This window comes from Somniosus microcephalus, chromosome 4 (assembly GCF_052327205.1).
Source record: "Somniosus microcephalus isolate GS21.2 chromosome 4, FLI_Smic_1.0, whole genome shotgun sequence".
In the NCBI taxonomy this organism is placed as follows: domain Eukaryota; kingdom Metazoa; phylum Chordata; class Chondrichthyes; order Squaliformes; family Somniosidae; genus Somniosus; species Somniosus microcephalus.
The window spans coordinates 176731792-176753368 of NC_140990.1; the positions used below are offsets into that span (position 1 = coordinate 176731792).

The 21577-nt window shown below is 45.3% G+C and overlaps 1 protein-coding gene across 1 annotated transcript in view; it reads right to left on the minus strand.

Annotated features, from left to right (window-relative positions):
- Positions 1-21577, minus strand: part of LOC147120012 (neurobeachin-like protein 1) — a 71509-nt gene that overhangs the window by 14494 nt on the left and 35438 nt on the right. Inside the window, exons 14-20 of the mRNA XM_085985503.1 lie at positions 19619-19749; positions 18893-19002; positions 14334-14451; positions 12603-12700; positions 6344-6460; positions 5713-5802; positions 1443-1552 (exon numbers count right to left, since the gene is read on the minus strand). Coding sequence (XP_085841629.1) covers positions 1443-1552; positions 5713-5802; positions 6344-6460; positions 12603-12700; positions 14334-14451; positions 18893-19002; positions 19619-19749 — 774 coding nt within the window. The remainder of the gene's footprint in view (positions 1-1442; positions 1553-5712; positions 5803-6343; positions 6461-12602; positions 12701-14333; positions 14452-18892; positions 19003-19618; positions 19750-21577) is intronic.

Genomic DNA, 21577 nt, shown 5'->3' on the forward strand with positions numbered 1-21577 from the left:
AATTGATCCAACATCAACTGCTATTTGCAGAAGAGAGTTCCAAACTTCCACCACCGTTTGCGTAGTAGAAACCCTTTGTTTCCTAATTTCATTCCTGAAAGGCCTGGGTCTAATTTTTAGGCTTTGTACCCTTTTCCGAGATTCCCCAACCAGCTGAAATAGATTCTCTCTATTTTGTTTATTCATTCATGAGATGTGGACGTCGCCGGCAAAGCCAGCATTTATTGCCCATCCCTCCAGAAGGTGGTGGTGAGCCAACTTCTTGAATACAGCGGAATGGCTTGCTAGGCCATTTCAGAGGGCAGTTAAGAGTCAACCACATTGCTATGGGTCTGGAGTCACATATAGGCTAGGCCAGACCGGGTAAGGACGGCAGATTTTCTTCCCTAAAGGACATTAGTGAACCAGATGGGTTTTTAACGACAATCCGATAGTTTCATGGTCACCATTACTGATACTAGCTTTTTATTCCAGATTTATTTAATTAACTGAATTTAAATTCCCCAGCTGCCCTGGTGGGATTTAAACAGCGTCTCCAGATCGTTAGTCCAGGCCTCTGGATTATTAGTCCAGTAACATAACCACTATGCTACTGTAACCCTGTTTACCCTATCAGTCCCCCTTAACATCTTGAAAACTTCAATCATATCACCCCTTAATCTTCTAAATTCCAGGGAATACAACCCTAGTTTGTGTAATCTCTTCTCATAACTTAACCCGTGGATTCCACGTATCATTCTAGTAAATCTACAATGCACTCCCTCCAAGGCCAATATATCCTTCCTAAGGTGTGGTGCCCAGAGCTGCCCCTTGTACTCCAGGTGTGGTCTAACCAGGGTTTTGTATAGCTGTAGCATGACTTCTAATCCCTCGTATTCTAGTTCTGTAGATATAAAGCCCAGCAGTCCATTAGCCTTTCTGATTATTTTTTGTACCTGTCCATGACATTTTAATAATCTATGTACATAGACCCTTAAGTCTCTTTGAACCTCCACTGCTTCTGGCTTTTCACCATTTAGAAAGTGTTCTATCCTTTTTAGGTCCGAAGTGGATGACCTCACACTTGCCTACACAGAAATCCATTTGCCACAGTTTTGCCCATTCACTTAATCTATCAATATCTCTTGGTAATTTTATGCTTCCAACTACACTGCCTACAATGCCACCTATATTTGTATCATTGGCAAAGTTGGATATACGGCTCTCTAGCCCATCATCTAAGTCGTTAATAAATGCAGTGAATAGTTGAGGCCCCAACATAGAACCCTATGGGGCACCACTAGTCAAAATCTGCCAATTTGAGTACCTGACCATTATCCCTACTCTCTGTCTCCTGCATTGAAATATATTGGTTATATATGCACGTGAACACAAACTTAATTTGGTGAGAGTTGACGTTCGGATGCCTAGCATGACAGTAGTACTCGATGAGAATTACTTACTTTGAATTAGTTACTGTTGGGTCCCGGGAGAATGTGAAGTAGTTGGAAATGTTTTTATCGTAAGGCAGCCATCCATGAGTTCCTATCAGGAAATTCTGACTCAGAGTCACCTGTGGACCCAAAGCACAGGCACTTAGATATAGTCTGGTTAAAGTTGTACCATACCGCACCAGTATATAAACACACTACAGGCATTCAGATACATCCAATGAAACCTGTCCATTACTGCATCAGCCTTTACAAAAACCACACAAAGAAATAGTAAAATCGTGTTTCTATATTGTTGGATTTGTACCAGATTGCAGCCAGTTTAACACTGTAGACTAAAACTCAGTGGAGGGTGTGGGTGGGGTGGGGTGGGGAAAGAGAAGCACCCGACACAAAAGTGTTCACAATTCTTCAAAATGTTCCTCTCCATGGCCACTGGCGCACATATTTCTTGGAGATCTGGGAGGCGTACTCCCATTGTAGAATGTTGAACTCCTACAACAACTACTTGCATTTATATAGCACCTTTAATGTAGTAAAACGTCCCAAGGCACTTCACACAAGCGTATTGTTAGAATATAATTCCCTTTATTACCTTTCAGTATTAAGCTTTGCTAGTTTGCAGTTTAGTATTAGGTTTGGTTAGTCTATAGTTTTATTCTCCTCTTTAGAATTAATGAAAAATAAAGAAAGTAGGCTTCTTACAACCGTTGTTATCTTCAAGCCCAGCTCGTGAGTCATGAGCCGCAAGAACAGAAACCCATTGTGCTGGCATTAGGATTGAAACAGTATTAAGTACCGTCACAAGGAACTGTCTGCATCTGGACAAGTACGTGTTTTGGGCTTATGTTAGCGTACAGGCATTCACCAGGCAAAGCAGACAATCGTAGACAGGGACAAGCAACAGGCATCGTTAAGTTACGGGCCCTACCCAATTCGGACTGGGAAATATAATTTCTTGTTCCGTTTTGTTAATTACTGCTTAGATACTTGCATGTATTGATCTTTGTTTTTACTTCTCACATTAAACTATTACTGTAACCATTGGTGTCAGCACTAACCTACTGAACAAGTAAAAGAGGTCTAAAAGTAAGGTTTCTTACAGTAATCAGACAAAATTTGATACTGAGCCATATAAGGCGATGTTAGAACAGGAAAGAGGTAGGTTTTAAGGAGCCTCTTAAAGGAGGAGAGGTAGAGAGGCGGTGAGATTTAGGGAGGGAATTCCAGAGCTTAGGGCCTAAGCAGCTGAAGGCACGGCCACCAATGGTGGGGTATAGAAAATTGGGAATGTGCAAGAGGCCAGAATTGCAGGGTCGCAGAGATCTTGGAGGGTTGTAGGGCTGGAGGAGGCTATCTGAGATAGGGAGGGGGCGAGACCATGGAGGAATTTGAAAACAAGGACGTATTTTTAAATTGTGGCGTTGCCGGACTGGGAGCCAATGTAGGGCAGCGAGCACAGGGGTTAACGGGACTTGATGCGAAATTAGGAAAGGGGTAGCAGAGTTTTAGATAAAAATGTACATCAAAAATGGTGCATTAGGGTTCAGTTTATTGGGCCAGAAATTCGGGTCGGAGGCTTCCCGCGGGTACAAGCCCCCGACCTGCACTTACCTAGCGCGCCTGCCGTTGTGCTGTGGGCCCGGGTGGGATCCCGATCCTGGGCCTACTCCAGCTGCTGGCGCGCAGTGCTTGCGTATCCCAGGGGTGCAGTTAGTTCGATGCGTCCCCTGGGATCACGTGGGCCATGGAGAGCCCATCGTAGCAGGGAATCTCTATTCATAGTTTTGACAGGAAGGCCTGTCAAATCTATGAATTGAGATCGGCCCCAAAACCTAACTAAAACTTCAAAGACATTTTTTTTTTAAATCACATTTTTTAAATAACTATAAATTACATAAAGTAACTATTTTAAACAATAATTTAAATTTTTGAAAAAATTAACAGGGCTAAAAATAAACTTACCTTTCTTTAAAGTATTTAAAAATAATAAACCTGTGGAAAAAATGTTTTAATTTTACTTAATTCACCACTTACCTTGTTAAAAGCAGGCCTTGCGACTGCTTTTTAAATGCGCAGCTGCTAGAGACTTACTCTCCTGGAGAAACCTGTAAAAAAATACGGAAGTTCCAGGCGTACGCGCTGCCTCGCGGCGCACGCGTTCGACCTGTGAACCCCTTCCTTCAAGGAAACGGAAGTTCCGGTTTCCAGCGCATGCACGAAACTGGCTCTTTCGTTGGCCCTACGTGTGAGTACCCAGCGTGTATTCACCCATGGGGTGAATTTCTGGCCCTTTTTTTTTTAACTCTAAACTGGATTTTTTTTTAAATTAAAAATGGAAAAAAGATAGATTAGGGTTTATCCATATTCTGATCAGCAATCACTTTGCTGAAGTCTAACTCGACCTTACAGAAGTGCTTCCTTCTCCCTTCAGAGGTACTCTCTGTCCCTTTAACCTCCTCTCCCCCAGGTCACATAGATAATTTCCCTGCCCAACAGCCCCACCCTCAATTCAGTCACTCTACCTCCTAGATGTGCTATATAGCTGTGATCCTGGCTGCTGCTCCTACCTGAAAAAGTTCAGCTTCATTCTGGGATTGGACTCTATGCTACAGTGGGGATACCCGATACATCACAAGGCCAGATATTTCCACTGCTGCTTATAAAATGGACTTGGGAAACAAAGCGGCAGCACCAGGTCTATCCAGTAGTATAAGTGCCAACCTAAAAACTGATAATTGCTGATCTAATGGCTTCAGAAATGCTACTACAACCTCAAAAAAGCTGACCAAAATAAAAGGTCTGGAATATAGGCATTTTGACATGCAGTTATGTTGAAAGTGCAATGGGACACAAGTTGACCAAAACTTCAACTGCAGATACAGCATCATGCGTATAATGGAAGACTGTGGCAACAATTAAGAGATTTTAATTGAAGAGAGTTTAAGATCGGTCTCATTTCTTGCAGAGTAATTGCAGGCTATGGTGGATATGTATTGGTACTCTGCTTACATGGCTCTCACAGTGGTTCCAACTCCAGGTTCATGGAGGTACACTCTTTGCCCTCTCCCCCCTCAATTCAGCTCAGCACTCTTCTTGCCTCCCCTCAGTTTATTATAGCATCATTTACCCCCCAACCCCAATGACCTACTCCTCCTCTCAGAACTACTCTTACCTCATGGCTCTGGGATGAAACGCTGATGTGGGGCAGGAATTCTTGTGATAAGATATGCCAGATCTTGCAAAACTTGTTCGAGAGTTCCCGCTCTCAACATCGCTCCATCCTTGGCAGCAGCAGGTGGTGAAGTGGGAGTGGCACTGAAGGGTGGAGTGAGGAGGGTGAAGGGAATTGAAAAGGAACTTTTCCTCTCGGTTCAGGTTTGGATTCAACCCTAGATACCAGAGGTGAATGTTCCAGCTTTGTGCATCCCCGATTTTCAACGCTCCACCAATGGCAGCCGTGCCTTCAGCTGTCTAGCCCCCAAGCTATGGAGTTCCCGCCCTAAACCTCTTCGCATCTCTAGCTCGCTCTCCTCCTTTAAGACACTCCTTAAGACGACCTCGTTGACTAAGCTTTTGGTCACCTGTCCTAATATCTCTTTACGTGGCTCTGTGTCAAATTTTGTTTGGTAACGCTCCTGTAAAGTGCCTTGGGATGTTTTACTATGCTAAAGGTGCTATATAAATGCAAGTCGTTGTTATTTGTGCAATCAGACTCCTTTAGATATTCACTACTACTTGTAAGATTTCAAGGCTTTCAAATAAAAAAATTGAGGTGTGATTTTGAGAGTTGCTTTATACTTACAATAGGTAAGGGAGGCCATTAGGCCTATTCTAGATCATCAATCTAGAAAGAACCTACAAGCCCATTGTAGCAACCAACTGTTTCTTCAATAGGTCCATTAGGCTCCCACTACCCTACCTGGATCACTGTGCAAGGAACTTCTTCCTGGCGCCCGTCCGAAATGCATCTTGTGCCAGTTTGAACCCCTTGTCTCACTACGACAGTTTAATTTAAGTAGTGTCCTGGATTTGCATTTTCTATACTGATCACGATCTTGTCTACCTCGATCAGGCCTTGTCTTGAGCACCCAAAGAGCCCAAGTTTCTCCAGTCTTTCCTCACAGCTCAGTCCTCTGATGCTATGCGTCAGCTTTGTGGTTCTTCAATGCACTGCCCCCACCCCCCGGTTGAGAACACACTGGGCTTTCCGGTTTTGAAAATTTTTATAATGCTATTCAGGTCCGGTTCTTAATTGTGAGGAGTGTGGTGACATACTTACCAGGGTATCAGGGCTTCCCTGAGACATGAAGGAGCGAGCCTGGTTTTTGGGCACCACTGCTTTCACTATCGGAATGTTGTCATTGATTCCCTGCCAAGAAATAAAAGGCACTCAAAATCCATCAAACCCATTGTTTCCTCAGTTAATTCATGAGCGACTACTTCGGGACACTTAAAAAATGCACAGGAACAAACAATACTGGGAAACGTCAAAAATCATAGCCTGAATTATACTGCCCATTATTATTTTACAAACACTTAACGCATTCGTACCAAATTCATCTGTCAGGTATGTTAATGGTTCACCAGCAGAATTCTCTGTTGCAGTGACAGAGGAATTTGACATGAATGGGTTAAATATCTCAGTGCGATTTCCAGGTTTTTCTATGGTTGGTAATCTCCCATTCACAGAGAATTTCAATCTCTACAAGTTATATGTACAAATTATAGTAAATCCTGATCATCAACGTTGCATAAAAATAGCCTTTTTGTGAGCGTCATCATGGAATAGCACATGCCTTTTATGCAGCACTAACAAAACCAAAGCTCAAAAACAAAAATAAAACACCAAGCAAAATAAACTGTGCAGATATCATGACCACCAGACAAGTGGTAAATCTTCCAACCTTTACCTCCACAAAGAATGACTTAAGCTCAGTCAGGTGCTGGAAGACATTCAGTGGGCAGTTATCCATCTTAGCCTGTCGCTTCATAGCTTCATCGGCAGACAACCTGCATGGGTGTGGTTCCTAATATATGGCAGAGAGCGAGACAGATAATGGTCAGCAGATATAACTGAACACGTTTGCGCCCAAAGCAGTGTCACATGACTAACGACCTCAACACATTCTAATTATTTTCCTCCGTTTTTAACTGAAGGAAGTGCTTCCGTTATATTCGGATCACACGGATGATATTTCATAAATAGAAGACAGTTTCTGATCTCTGATGCAGCTATTTTTTTTTCTTGTTGCCAACCTAACATTAATTGTAACATGGTGGCGAACTTAAACAGTGTTTTTATTTCAAATGACATTACAGATTTTTTTTTTTTTTTTTAGTTTCTAAAACATGTACGCTGTTCATGAAAAATCTGTGGAAACTCTTCTGTTTAAAAAAAATTGTATTAAAAGCAAAGACCACCTGTAGATGGATTCCAAAATACTTGGTTGGATATGGATAGCCATGCGATCTCACCCTTGCTTAAAACCAACCCTCCATCCTTATTACAGCATCTAAAAGAACACAAGATAAGACTGCTATCTTGTGATTTTTTACATGCGGTGATAGGAAGACAGTAAGGCCTAGAAATTGGGTATAGCCCCGCTTGAGGCGTTAGAACTGGCACTGCGCAAAGTTTATAGCCAGACGAAACTTATCGCCGCCTGGCGCGATATTGGGTCGCATCGCCCCCAAAGGGGATTGAGGCTCGAATTCAGACGTTGCACGGGCCTCCTAAGGCGCAAAACTTCCGGCGCTACCCAATATTGGCGTGGACGGGCGCAGCGCAGGTGATCTCAATTACCGATAACCATGAGACTTCCAGGCGCCGGCCGGCTCTTAAAGGGGTGGGTCAGTCAGCCTCAGCTTCCACACTCAACGCCCTGTAGGCCTCAGAATCGGCGCTCTTCCTTCTCTGGTGCAAAAAACTTGGTCAGGATGGAGAAGGTGAGACAGAGAGCAGAGCGCTTCAGCACTGAGGTTCTGGAGGAGTTGGTGTCTGCAGTGGAGCGCCGTCGAGATGTTCTGTATCCTGACAATGGCAGGAGGCCGAATCAAAAGGATTACCGCCGAGCTTGGAGGGATGTTTCTCAGAGGGTCAACTCCAGCAGCATGGCGACCAGGAGCCCTGTTCAGTGCAGGAAGAAATTCAACGACCTCACTCGGGTCGTTAGGGTGAGTGTTGTTTATGCAAACTTCTGATTCCCTCCATCTGCACCTGACTTCGCGCACCCTCTTGCCATGATGCCCCAATGGCCATCTGTCAGCAAGCACCCATGGCCCTTTCTGGGCACACACATGCACATTTGACTCAAGGCATCATGTAAGGGCTCTTGCACCATGGGGGGCATGAGATGCTCTCTCAAGGCATCATGTAAGGGCTCTTGCACCATGGGGGGCATGAGATGCTCTCTCAAGGCATCATGTAAGGGCTCTTGCACCATGGGGGGCATGAGATGCTCTCTCAAGGCATCATGTAAGGGCTCTTGCGCCATGGGGGGCATGAGATGTTCTCTCAAGGCATCATGTAACAGAGCTTCCCCTTCTTTCCCCTGCAGTCCAAGCTGGCGACGATCCGAAAGGACCAGTGGTGGACCGCCACAAGTGGTCACTCTCACGGATCTCGAGGAGAGAGTGCACCAGATTCTTGGAGGACGTCTGAGTGGTCCTGTTACCACTGCAGCTGCCGACCCCCTTCTCGACAGCGAGGGTAAGGCTGTCTCCTTCCACTTGGTCCCCCCGCCAGCATGCTTTCTCAGTGTGCAGCCATGTCAGAGCCTTGCCGCAATCTGGCATGCCTTGCCGCCAACCTGACCTATTGCTAAAGCCACTCTTCCACCTCCCTGCTTTCAGATGCTGCATCACCAACTCGGGATCTGCGCCCTGAAGCTGCCAGTGCCAGTGCCTCCGGAGGCGAGGATCAGAAGGAAGCCGGAGCATCCGTTCCAACTTCAGGGGAGCGTACACATCTGCAGACTGGGGAATAGTAGTTCCCTGGAGGGGAGGGGGGGGGGGGGGGGGCTCTGCTGATGAGCCAGTTGCCGGAACAAGCGGCATGCAGCAGCGCGGCGGGGGAGGTAGGCAAGTTCGGCCACCGGCTCCCCGCAGGGCAAGGCAGGGAGTGATGACTGCTGCACAGAGTGCAGAGGAGGTGCATAGCCTTGCTGAAATGAGCACCCAGGCCCAGCTCAGGCACACTGAGCTGATGGCTGCAGTGGGTAGGATGCCTCAGTCGATAGAAACACTGGCAAAGAGTGTGTTGGACTTTGGAGCAGCAATGGAGAGGACTGTCCAGGGCTTCGGGGCAGCAATGGAGAGGACTGTCCAGGGCTTCGAGGCTGCTATGGAGAGGACTGTCCAGGGCTTCGAGGCTGCAATGGAAAGGACTGTTCAGAGCCTCGGACAATCCCTGGAAAGGTCTGTCCAGGGCTTGTCCGAGGCAGTGGAACGGACTGCTCCGGCCTTGTCCGAAGCAATGGAAAGAACTGTCCAGGGCTTCTCCGAAGCACTGGCACCTGCCACACAGGTCCTCACTGCTGCCACGCAGTCACTTGCTGGCCTCGTCCACACCCAGATTGAGGCAACGCGAACTCTCACTGCAGCCACCCTATCTGCATCAGCTAGGATCACCCCGGGCCCTTCCAGTACCATACAAGGCCAGGAATCAGTAGAGCAGGCGATTGTGGCGGTTGAGCCGAACCAGTCCCCTCAGAGAGCCAGTGTGTCGTCTGACCATGGTGCAGGTGTCCTCTCTCGGCAGGTGACCATTGCTCATGCCACCGCTGGTACGTCTGCAGTGCAGCTGCCACCACCTGCAGGGCACACTGCTTCCAGCCATGCTCAGATCAAGCAGCCTGCGTCCGCACCCTCCAAGACCAGAGGTCGGCCAGGCCGTCCCTCAGGGGCTTCTGCGCTTCCACACAGTCAGCAGTCTTCCCCCAGCCTTGACCCCGCCACTGGGGTTCAATTACGTAGGAGCAGCAGGGAGGGAAGGGGCCGACCGCGAAAGAGAAGTCGTTCTCCATCAAGGGGCCAGCAGTAGAGGGAGGTGCAGAGACGTTTCTTTGGCCAAATGGAAGGACTCCCTCACCTGTTGTGATAGTTGGAAATGGTTTGTTTAGTTTTGCGGTTTTGCCGAAGAATTAACTGTTATTTTGTTAGTTATGGTTTCTGTTGACATGACGTTGTTATGCTGGAAGAAAGGACTTTTATGACAATAAAGAAACGTTTTAATCTGCAATGGTACACGTAACTATTTACAGTCATGCTGGCCTTCAGAGCCTTTCAAAGGTCCGCAGTGCGCAGGACGAATGACACCCATCATTCCGCCAGAGGGGCCTGGAACCGAGTCCTGATGAGCCTCTGACGGATGGCCCTTCCACTTGCAGGAGCCCTCCCATCTTCCTCCTCCTCGTCCGCATGCTCCTCCTCCTCCTCCTCCTCCTCCTCCTCCTCCTTGTCCGCCTGCTCTGCTGGACCTTGAGGGACAGCTGGCATTGGCTGGGTGCGTCGAATCGCCAAGTTGTGGAGCATGCAGCAGACGACGATGATGTGACCCACTTGCTCCGGTGAGTACTGCAGGGCTCCCCCCGAATGGTCCAGACAGCGGAAACGCTGTTTGAGCACACCAATAGTGTGCTCTACAATGTTCCTGGTCGCCTGATGGCTGCTGTTGTACAGCTCTTCTGCTGGGGTGGCGGCCAAACGGAGTGGTGTCATGAGCCATGGGCAGAGAGGGTAGCCCTTGTCCCCAAGAAGCCAGCCTCGTGGGCGAGCCGGCCCCTCAAAAAGGTCACAAACTGAGGTCTGCCGCAGGATGAAGGCATTGTGGCTGCTCCCTGGGAATTGGGCGTTGACTGCCATGATCATTTGGCGGTGGTCACAGACCAGCTGCACATTGAGGGAGTGGAACCCCTTGCGGTTGCGGAAGTCCTCAGGATTGAGCAATGGCGCCCGCAAAGCCACGTGTGTGCAATCAATCGCCCCCTGCACCATGGGGAAGTCCGCAATAGCAGCGAAGCCCTACGTGCGCTCCGCCTGCTTCTCCAGGCTCAGAGGGAAGTTGATGAATTGACGCCTTCATCTATAAAGGGCAGCTGTAACTTGCCGGATGCAACAATGGACTGCAAACTGAGAGATATTCGCAATGGCCCCAGTGGCTGCCTGAAAGGATCCGGTGGCATAGAAATTGAGGGCAACAGTCACTTTAACAGACACCGACAGAGAGGTCCTGCGCCGTAGACGCGGCTGCAGATCCTGAGCAAGCAGGTGGCACAGCTCAGTTACAACCTACTTCCCGAATCGGAGCCTTCGCACACACTGCTCCTCTGACATTGCAAGGTACGAGACCTGCTGCCTGAATACCCTCGCAGTGTACCCTCGGATTGGCCGACCTCCATTGCCCCTCCTCCTTCTGGCCAATCCCGGCCCTCTCTCCCGCCGTCTCTCTGCCCCTTCACAGTGTCCGGCCATGAGGACGTTGCCATCCAAAGCAGCTCCCATACCGATGCCAGTCGGTCCAAACGCTGTTAGGTGTAGCGCTCCAGCTGCTCCGGACAGGTTTGAAGGTCCCAAGTATTCTAAGACTAAATTCCAAAAAATCTGCTCCACAGTAGCTCACCAACTCTCTCCAGCAACGATCACAATGAACAGGCCAAGTGGCTGCAGCTTTTATACTAGAGCTGTCCCCTTTAAATAGCGCCCCCCGACTACGAGAAGGGCCTGGTAGTGTTCCATTGAACTGTCACTAACAGCGCTAGGCGCAAAGGTTCTGGGCGACAATATCCGGTCTGGGGCGCCAAAAAGGCGTTGCACACTGAAATGACGTCATGATTTGCCTGCGCCCGCGCGCAAAGAGTTAGTGCCGGCGCTAAAACAATACTCAATATGGGAGGTGGCGCAATATTCACTGCGCCCGCCCGAACATTGGGTAACGCCCCAATTCTCGGGCTCTTTAGGTGCTAATCGCTGGCGCTACCAACCAAATTTCTAGGCCTAAAGGTTTAGTAAGAATAATGAGGAAGGAAGTGAACTGGAGGCATAACAAAAAATGTGGTGGTTATAGCCTCAGATCAAAACTTACTGCCAGGTGAAAGCTTACTTTAAAGAACCCTATCCTTTTCCAAAAAAGCGATCTATCCTTGGTCCCCCTCCTATTTCTGATCTACACGCTGCTTTGACGACATCATTCGAAGACATGATGTCAGGTTCCACATGTACACTGCTGACACCCAACTCCACCTCACCACCAGCTACATCTCTTGCCCCTCAACTGCTTGTGTGTTGTCAGACTGCTTGTTCAACATCCGGTCCTGGGTGAGCCGCAATTTCCTCCAATTAAACATTGGGAAGACCAAAGCCATTGCCTTTGACCCATGCCACAAACTCTGTCCCTCGCCAGTAATTTCATCCTCCTCCCTGGCCACTTTCTCAGACTGAACCAGACTATTTTCAACCTGCATTGTATTTGACTCCAAGTTGAGCTTCTGATACAAAGACCGCCTACTTCCTCCTCTGTAATATTGCCCGTCTCCACCCCTGCCTCAGCTTATGTGCTGCTGAAATCTTTATCTATGCGTTTGTTACCTCTAGACTTGACTATTCCAACGCTCTCCAGGCTGGTCTCCCATCTTCCACCCTCCATAAGGTTGAGCTCATCCAAAACTCTGCTGCCCCGTATCCTGATTCACACCAGGTCCCGCTCACCCATTACCTCTGTGCTCACTGACCTACATTGGCTCCTGGTCCAGCAATGCCTCAATTTTGAAATTCTCATCCTTGTGTTCTAATCTCTCCATGGCCTCGCCCCTCCCTATCTCCATAACCTCCTCCAGCCCTACAATCCTCCAAGAACTCAGCATTCATCAAACACTGGCCTCTTGTGCATTCCTGATTTCCTTCGGCTCCATCATTAGCACACATGCCTTCAGCTGTATGGGCCCTAAGCTCTAGAATTACCTCCCTAAACCTTTCCGCCTCTCCCTCCTCCTTAAAACCTACCTCTATAACCATGCTTTTAGTCACCTCCCTCTTAATATTCTCTTTCTTTGGCTTGGTGTACATTTTGACTGATTACGCTCCTGTGAAGCGTGTTAGGATGTTTGCCTATGTTAAGAGCGCTATATAAATACAAGTAGTTGTTGTAACATTGTGGAGCTGTTAAAATGGTACCTTGAGGAGCTGACAGGGAGTCTGTCCAAAATTACTGATCATCCCTTCCAGTGCCTTTCGCTCTTTCTCATCCGCTATTGCATCCAGGTCAACAGCTCCTGTAACATATCACAATAAAACACGGGCCTATTTAATTTATAGCCCTTAATTCCACGCTTCATACTCTACAAGAAACAATCTGACCTAAAAAAATTACAACACAAGTAGGGCAGCCAGAACATCCACCAATTATGTTCCTTCAGCAAGAAATTCAGACCAAACCCAACTTTTAAAAGTTGAATCTCACAGATGTCTAGAGAAGCTGCGATTGTTCTCCTTAGAGCAGAGAAGGTTATGGGGAGATTTGATATTATGAAGCGTTTTAATAGAGTAAATAGGGAGAAACTGTTTCCACTGGCAGGAGGGTCGGTAACCAGAGGACACAGATTTAAGATAATTGGCAAAAAAGCCAGGGGCGAGATGAGCAGAATTTTCTTTACAGAGCGAGATATGATGATCTGGGATGCACTGCCTGAAAGGGTGGTGGAAGCAGAGTCAACAGTAACTTTCAAAAGGAAATGGAATCTCTACTTAGAAAGGAAAAATTAGCAGGGCTATGAGGAAAGAGCAGGGGAGTGAGACTAACTGGATAGCTTTCAAAGAGCCGGCACAGGCACGATGGGCAGAATGGCCTCCTCCTGTGCTGTATGATACTAAGATGTGATTGAAGATCCATGTACCTTTTTTCGAAAATGAAGTTTAATACAGTGTGCTAACCCCATTGCACCACCTTATGCTCTGAAGAAACAATGAGTGTTGCATGGACACTCAGTCAGGCAGACTACTACTGTCCATCTAAGCATGTAGGATAGGCTCCATTTACTTTGAAGGTCGAGAATGGTCCTCAATTCAGCTCTTACCAACATTGGAATACTGAGTATTGGCAAAGTCAGAGAAAACCAGAGATCACCAAAGGATAATATTAAATGAACATTTCCATGCAAAGCAATAGGAATTAATAATGCTTAGCTGAATCTGGCCTTTGATGTGGATCAAAGCTTGATCATAATCGATAAAACAGTAGTAAGAAATAGGTGGGAAGGGCATGTCACAGAAGTCTGTAAAAGTGATGGCGTAATAAAAGACAGCCAGAGTTCCTGCTCCTGATTGCTGCCAAATGGCCTCTACTGGAAATCTTTTTAACCAAGGTCAGGTAAGCTGGAATAAGACTCAGCTTTTATGCCCTCCAAACAACTAGCTTGCCAACACCCAACATCCAGGCTCCGCCACGAGGAAAGGCTATTTGAACGGTGGACCAGAGGGCTGGCAATATTGTTCAAACCGTGCCTCAGCAAGTGCTCTTGCATTCAAAAAAGTTGGGATGGAGGTCGTCTGAGCTCAGTGCTGTCATATGCTCATTGTGAAATATGTGAACTTTCTCTATAAAACTTTTACCCTGTCTTCTCTATTAATGGGATGGGCATGTTTCAATGCAGTAACTCTCCTGTGTTAACTGGTGTTCATCTGATGTTAAGAGACATCAATCAGGATGGTAAACATTTTAACTCACTATTGAAATAAAGGTTATATCCCATTCAAAATAAGAGTCATATAAATGATAACCCTTGTTTTTAAGTCGTTTTCCATTTTGACCGTGTCCGTTTTGGTTAGAAAAGCAGTTTGCCAACATGTTTCCTTAGGTGTAGCTGGAGATTTCAAGCTATAAACATTTCCGAGGCTGTTGTTATTTACCTTCATATGTACAGTAGTAGAAAACATTTAGTGCCTCGGCTGCATCTGGCCCTCTTTGCTTATATCCAAATATCAGATCGATCCATTCGTGAAGATGAGCAGACACGTACTCTGATTCCTGAAGGAATGTGGAAATTTTTTTGAGAAACTCAAAGAACTCTGCTGATCCTTTTTACAGTACCTTAGTCGATTCCTTTATCAAAGCCATGTGATTGGGAGACTGGGATAACATGAGAAAATCAATGGAATTTTCTAATACAGTTCCCACCACTTATAGTGGGCGCATTCATAAGAACATAAGAAATAGGAGCAGGAGCAGGCCAATCAGCCCTTTGAGCCTGCTCCGCATTTCAATCAGACCATGGCTAATCTTCGACCTCAACTCTACTTTCCCGTCCGATCCCCATATCCCTTGGTTCCTTTAGTATCCAAAAATCTATCGCTCTCTCTCTTGAATATACTCAACGACTGAGCATCCACAGCCCTTTGGAGTAGAGAATTCCAAAGATTCACAACCCTTTGAGCGAAGTAATTTCAGTCCTAAATGGCCGACCCCTTATTCTGAGACTGTGACCCCTAGTTCTAGACTCCCCAGCCAAGGGAAACACCCTCCCAGCGTCTCCCTGTCAAGCCTCTTAAGAATTTTATACGTTTCAATGAGATCACCCTCTAGGGCAGGGATTCTCAACCTTTGGCTTCTGAGATCCCCCTCCCGTGTTATAAAAATTCCACATACCCTCTGTAACACAACACAAGTATATTTCTGTACAAAAATTCTCTCAGCCCGCTCCCAAGCACTATGTTACCGCTGCTGCTGTCCCGGCACTGCAGAAAATACTGGTTCCTCGCCCATCCCATTCCCTCATTCCCTCCATATGAGCCCCAATCACCTGACCCCTAGTCTCCCTCTTTCCCCTGCAACACCCTCACCGACTGTTCCCGGCACATCAGCCGGAGACGGTTCTTTCTTTTTTGTCACTCATACAGCCTTTTTCCCCCATCTCCAATAATTTCATAACTGGTAAACAAAAGTGTACAATGAAAGTGAAAACATTTTTAAGGCGCGTATGATTTTTCTCCCAAATTGCTCACAGCAGTGTCCAGATTAATGTTTTATTCCTGGCAGCTCAAATCCTGGAAGGTTGAAATCCTAGCTGGAGGCCAACATTGGGTGTCAACAATCAGGTCTGCCTGTGATGCCCTCCTTGGTACAGCAAGACTGCTAACACTCAAGGTATAGGCTCACAGGTGAAGGTTAGGCACCAAAGGGCAGCCAGCACCCGTGTAACTATACTACAGTGCGAGTCAACACTCTTGCTAAAATCTATCCTCTAACCAGGAGTTTCCAATATTGCGCAGAATAAATTAAGGGTGCAGTCGGACACTTTAGGTCGCGAGTCCAGATGTCGACTCGGTTGGACATGTAGGTGGTTCTGGTGGCACGCTGCCGGTTGCACTGCAACTATTCGGCCAGCAAGCCAGTCCGCCAGTCTATACAGCAGGACCCAGCGAGAGGAGAGTGGAGGACGGAGAGCTGGAGCCCAGGGATCTGCGCTCAGCATCCGCCGTCTCTCTCCTTTCTCAGCAAGCAGGGCCTGGGCTCAGTGGCAGCTGTCAACGTCATCGCACAGACGGTCGAGAGCGGGGTAACAGAGGTCGGTGTTGGGGCCGGAGCCGCCAGTATGCCCAGCTCGATTCCACTTATACGCAACAATGTATTTTTCTTTTTTTTTAAAAATCCCGGAGGTTATTTATGGAGGACCGCCAAAACCCTCTCGCGGACCCCCGGTTGAGAACTCCAGCTCTAGAGAATACAGGCCTAGTCTTCTCAATCTCTCCTCGTAGGGCAATCTCCCCATCCCAGGAATCAATCTAGTGAATCTTCGTTAAACTCCCTCTAAGGCAACTATATCCTTTCTTAGGTAAGGAGACCAAAACTGTACACAGTACTCCAGGTGTGGTCTTACCGAGGTCCTATATAATTGCAGCAAGACGTCTTTACTCATACTCCAATCCTTTTGTAATAAAGGCGAATATACCATTTGCTTTCCTAATTGCTTGATGTACCTGCATGTTAACTTTCTATGGTTCATGTACAAGGACACCCAGGTCCCTCTGAATACCAACATTTCCCAATCTCTCACCATTTAAAAAGAATTCGGCTTTTACATTTTTCCTACCAAAGTGGATAACTTCACATTTTTCCATATTATATTCAATCTGCCATGTTCTTGCTGACTCACTTAACCTGTCTATATCCCTTTGCAGCCTCTTTGCGTCCTCCTCACAACTTACTTTCCCACCTAGCTTTGTATCGTCAGCAAACCTGGATATATTACACTCGGCCCCCTCATCTAAGTCATTGATATAGATTGTAAGTAGCTGAGGCCCAGGCACCAATCCTTGCGGTACCCCACTAGTTACAGCCTGCCAACCCAAAAATTACCAGTTTATTCCTACTTTCTGTTTTCTGTCCATTAACCAATCCTCAATCCATGCTAATATATTGCCCCCAATCCCATGAGCCCTAATTTAGTGTAATAGCCTCTTGTGTGGCACCTTACCCAATGCTTTTTGAAAATCCAAATACACTACATCCACTGGTTCCCCCTTATCTACCATGCGAGTTACAACCTCAAAAAACTAACAGATTTGTCAAACACGATTTCTCTTTCATAAATCCACGTTGACTCTGCTCAATCATATTATGATTTTCTAAGTGCCCTGTTACCACGTCCCTAATAACAGATTCTAGCATTTTCCCGACCACTGATATCAGGCTAACTGGTCAATAATTCCCTGTTTCTCTCTCTCTCTCCTATCTTGAATAGCGGGCTTACATTATTGCTACCTTCCAATCAGCAAGGACCGTTTGAGAATCTTAGGGAATTCTGGAAGATCAAAACCAATGCATCCACTATCTCTGTAGCCACCCTCTTTTAAAACCCTAGGATGTAGGCCATCAGGTCGAGGAGATTTGTCAGCTTTCAGTCCCATTAATTTCTCCAGTACTATTTCTTTACTAATACTAATTTCTTTTAAGTTCCTCATTCTCGCTAGAGCCTTGGTTCCCCACTATTTCCAGAATGTTTTTTGTATTTTCTTCCATGAAGACAGATACAAAGTATTTGTTTAATGTCTCTGCCATTTCCTTATTCCCCATTATAATTTCTCCTGTCTCTGTCTATAAGGGACCCACGTTTACTTTCGCTAATATCTTCCTTTTTACATACCTACAGAAGCTTTTACAATCTGTTTTTATGTCTCTTGCAAGTTTACGCTCATATTCTATTTTCTCTCTTGTCAATTTTTTGGTCATCCTTTGCTGAACTCTAAAATCCTCAGGCTTACTACTCTTTTTGGCAACATTATAAGCCTCTTCATTAATCTAATACTATTTTTTACTTCTCGTTAGCCACAGTTGGACCAATTTTCCATTGCGGTTTTTATTCTTTGAGGGCACGTATATGCGTTGCGAATTATGAATTGTTTCTTTAAATGTTTGCATTGCTTATGCACAGTCATATCTTTTAATCTAGTTCCCCAATCTACCTTAGCCAACTCGCCCATCATGCCTATGTAGTTTGCTTTGTTCAGATTCAAGAACCTAGCTTCAGATGCAACTAAATCACTCTCAAATTCAATATAAAATTCTATATTATGATCATTCTTCCTCAGAGGTTCCATTACTACATGGTTATCAATTAACCCTGTCTCATTGCACAATACTAGATCTAAAATAGCCTGTTCCTCGATGTACTGATCCAGAAAACGATCTTGAATGCATTCCATGAATTCATCCTCTATTATTACTGCAAATTTGGTATGCCCAGTCTATATGAAAATTAACGTTCCCCCTTGATCACTGTATTACCCTTGCTCTTGTTTTTCCGAGCTAAGATCCTTTCTCTCTACTGTCTTTATCCCATTGTTTATTATCAGGGCTACTACCCCCTCCTGCTTTTCCATTTTGCCTACCTCTTCTAAAAGTCAAATATCCTGGAATATTTAGTTCCCAACCTTGGTCACTCTGCAATCACGTCTCCGTAATGACTATTAGATTAAAGTCATTTATTTCTATCTGTGCTATTAATTCATCTATTTTGTTGCGAATGCTTTGCACATTCAGATATAATGCCTTTAGCTTTAACTTTTTTCTATTTTTCCCTGATGTCACCTTAGTCACTAATGCCCTGTAATCCACTTAGAGGGGATTAGAAGGGCTAAAGTACACAAAAGGTAACTGGACATTAACAAGGTATTATTTACTTATGTTTGTTCTTGCATTTAGTGCATCTTCATGAGGTGCAAACTAGTGTTGCTGCATGAAATAGGTGGAGCACATATGATGCTATAACCGGAAACTTTGAAATTGATGTTAATGCAAATGGTTATCGCTTTTTGGCCAATTTAAGTGGCTCCCTGTTTTAAACATGTCTCCTGACAATGGGCATAGCAGGGTAAAGTTGGATGGGGGGATGGGGTAAGTAAAGAATAAAAACTAGAATTCTGTATATATTTTGCATGAAACAAAGTAAAGATTGTGATGCAGCTCTCACCAAGGCTTTCCTGTGCTTGTAGATGAAGTCCTCAGGTGATGTGGCCCAGCGTGGAAGTATCGCGTGATTAACCCGCTCCTTGGAAATTTGTAAACGTCCCAGATCAAACTCTAATAGTTGAGAAACATGTGTTAGTCCAAGCTTTCATTGTCTGTTCACAAGACACCTCAAATAAACTAGGATTGCCTTTGGGAGGTGTACAAGTGTGGTAATGAGAAGGTACATTACAAATACAGTATTTCATAGAATCAGTGTACTCCAACGAAGCATCAATGAGCCAGTTAGAAATATAAATATCTACGGTTATAGACTAGCATAGAGCATTCGAAGGAGCGGTTATAGCATTGAGTAACACAGTGGCAAGTTCATAAAAGCTTATGGCAATTATGGCATGTTTGTACCCACTAGATATTGTGCCTTGTATCTGTATTGTTAACTATGTGCCTTTAAACAAAATACAAAAAAACAGTTTAAGTCTGAATTCTCTATAAATTTAGACGCCTCCTTTAAATTTGAAGATTGTTAATTGCTTGAAAAAAATGTTATAGGAGTAAACAGAGCTTACTGGATAAGCAGGAATTATTTTTCTTTTACATTAATTACACATTAATTACACATTGTATAAGAAGCCATTCAGTGTCTGATCAACCTCTCTGAATAAGGAAATTAAACATGACATTTGAAACAGAACTCTCCTCCTGTTATCAGTTCAGTTGGAATACATACGGTTCTGATTTTCTAAGAATTCTGGAAAATAGAAGAATTCAGGAATGAGTTCTTTTACATCATTGGGATTCTCCATGAGAGCCTGCCATGTAGCAGGAATGGAATGGAATTGACGATCCGCACAATCGAACCTTGAAGATAAATGTAGCACAAAAATGAATAAATGGGCATTATAAAGCCTACAGTTCATAAAATTACATAGAATGTACAGCACAGAAACAGGCCATTCAGCCCAACTGGTCTGTGCCGGTGTTTATGCTCCACACGAGCCTCCTCCCACCCCTCTTCATCTCACCCTATCAGCATAACCTTCTATTCCTTTCTCCCTCATGTACTTATCTAGCTTTCCCCCTAAAATGCATCTATGCTATTCGCCTCAACTACTCCTTGGGGTAGTGAGTTCCACATTCTAACCTACAATATAAATCCAGCAAAGCCAGTCTATTGCAGTACAAACAACTTTACAATGTAGCATAGCCACCTTGCAACTAGGGTTGCCAACCCTCCAGCATTGCCCTGGCGTCTCCCAAGAATTGAAGATTTGTCTCCAGGATACTAATACGAGGGACCCGGGAGAACAATCATAGGTACGTTAAAAAAGAGAGAATTTTTTCATTTTCTTTGAACATTAATTCAAAACATATTTGAGAATGGATAAACAGGCTGTTTGACTTAGAGTCAAGCATCATCCAATCGGGTAATTAAGAGCCTGTTTGCTTTCTAATTGGCGTGGGAAGGCAGGCAGTGCATCGTGAGGATGGATGTGTTGGGTGACCAATGGTAGAGCGTGGGGATGGGGCGGTTGAAGGCAGGAGGTCGTGTGATGAAACCTCGAAGAATACATACAACTAGAGTTGTCAACCCGACTTGCAGCACACAACATGGACAATGGCCAAGAGGACAGTTGGCCAACCACTGACATTCCCATGGTATCCATCAATAGCCACATGTAAAAAGAGCTGCAAATGTTGGAAAATCAATTGACAATAGGATTACATAGGATATACGGCACAGAAACAGGATATACGGCACAGAAACAGACCATTCGGCCCAACCAGTCCATGCCGGCGTTTATGCTCCACTCAAGCCTCCTCCCATCTTTCCTCATCTAAATCTATCAGTATAACCCTCTATTCCCTTCTCCCTCATATGTTTGTCTAGCTGCCCCTTAAATGCATCTATACTTTTCGCTTCAACCACTCCCTGTGGCAGCGAGTTCCAGATTCTCACCACTCTTTGGGTAAAGAAGTTTCTTCTGAATTCCCTACTGGATTTCTTGGTGACTATCTTATACTGATGGCCTCTAGTTATGCTCTTCCCCACAAGTGGAAACATTCTCTCTGTATCCACTCTAATCAAAACCTTTCATAAATTTAAAGACCTCTATTAGGTCACCCCTCAGCCTTTTTTCAAGAGAAAAGAGACCCAGCCTGTTCATCCTTTCCTGATATGTATACCCTCGCATTTCTGGTATCATCCTTTTAAAGCTTCTCTGTACCCTCTCCAGTGCCTCTATATCCTTTTTATAATATGGTGACCAGAACTGCAAGCAGTACTCTAAGTGTGGTCTAACCAAGGTTCAATAAAGGTTCAGCATAATTTCCCTACTTTTCAATTCTGTCCCTCTAGAAATAAACCCTAGTGCTTGGTTTGCTTTTTTTATGACCTTGCTAACCTGTGTCACAACTTTGTGATTTGTGTATTTGTACTCCGAGATCCCTTTGTTCCTCTACCCTACCCTCCAAGTAATGAGTGATCTCCCTATTCTTCCTACCAAAATATACCTCACATTTATCTGTGGTGAACTTCATTTGCCAATTATATGCCCATTCTGTAAGTTTATTAATGTTCTCCTGTAATTTGTTGCAGTCCTCCTCAGTATTGACTATCCCCCCAACTTGGTGTCATCTGCAAATTTAGAAATTGTGTTTTTGATTCCAAAGTCTAAATCGTTAATAT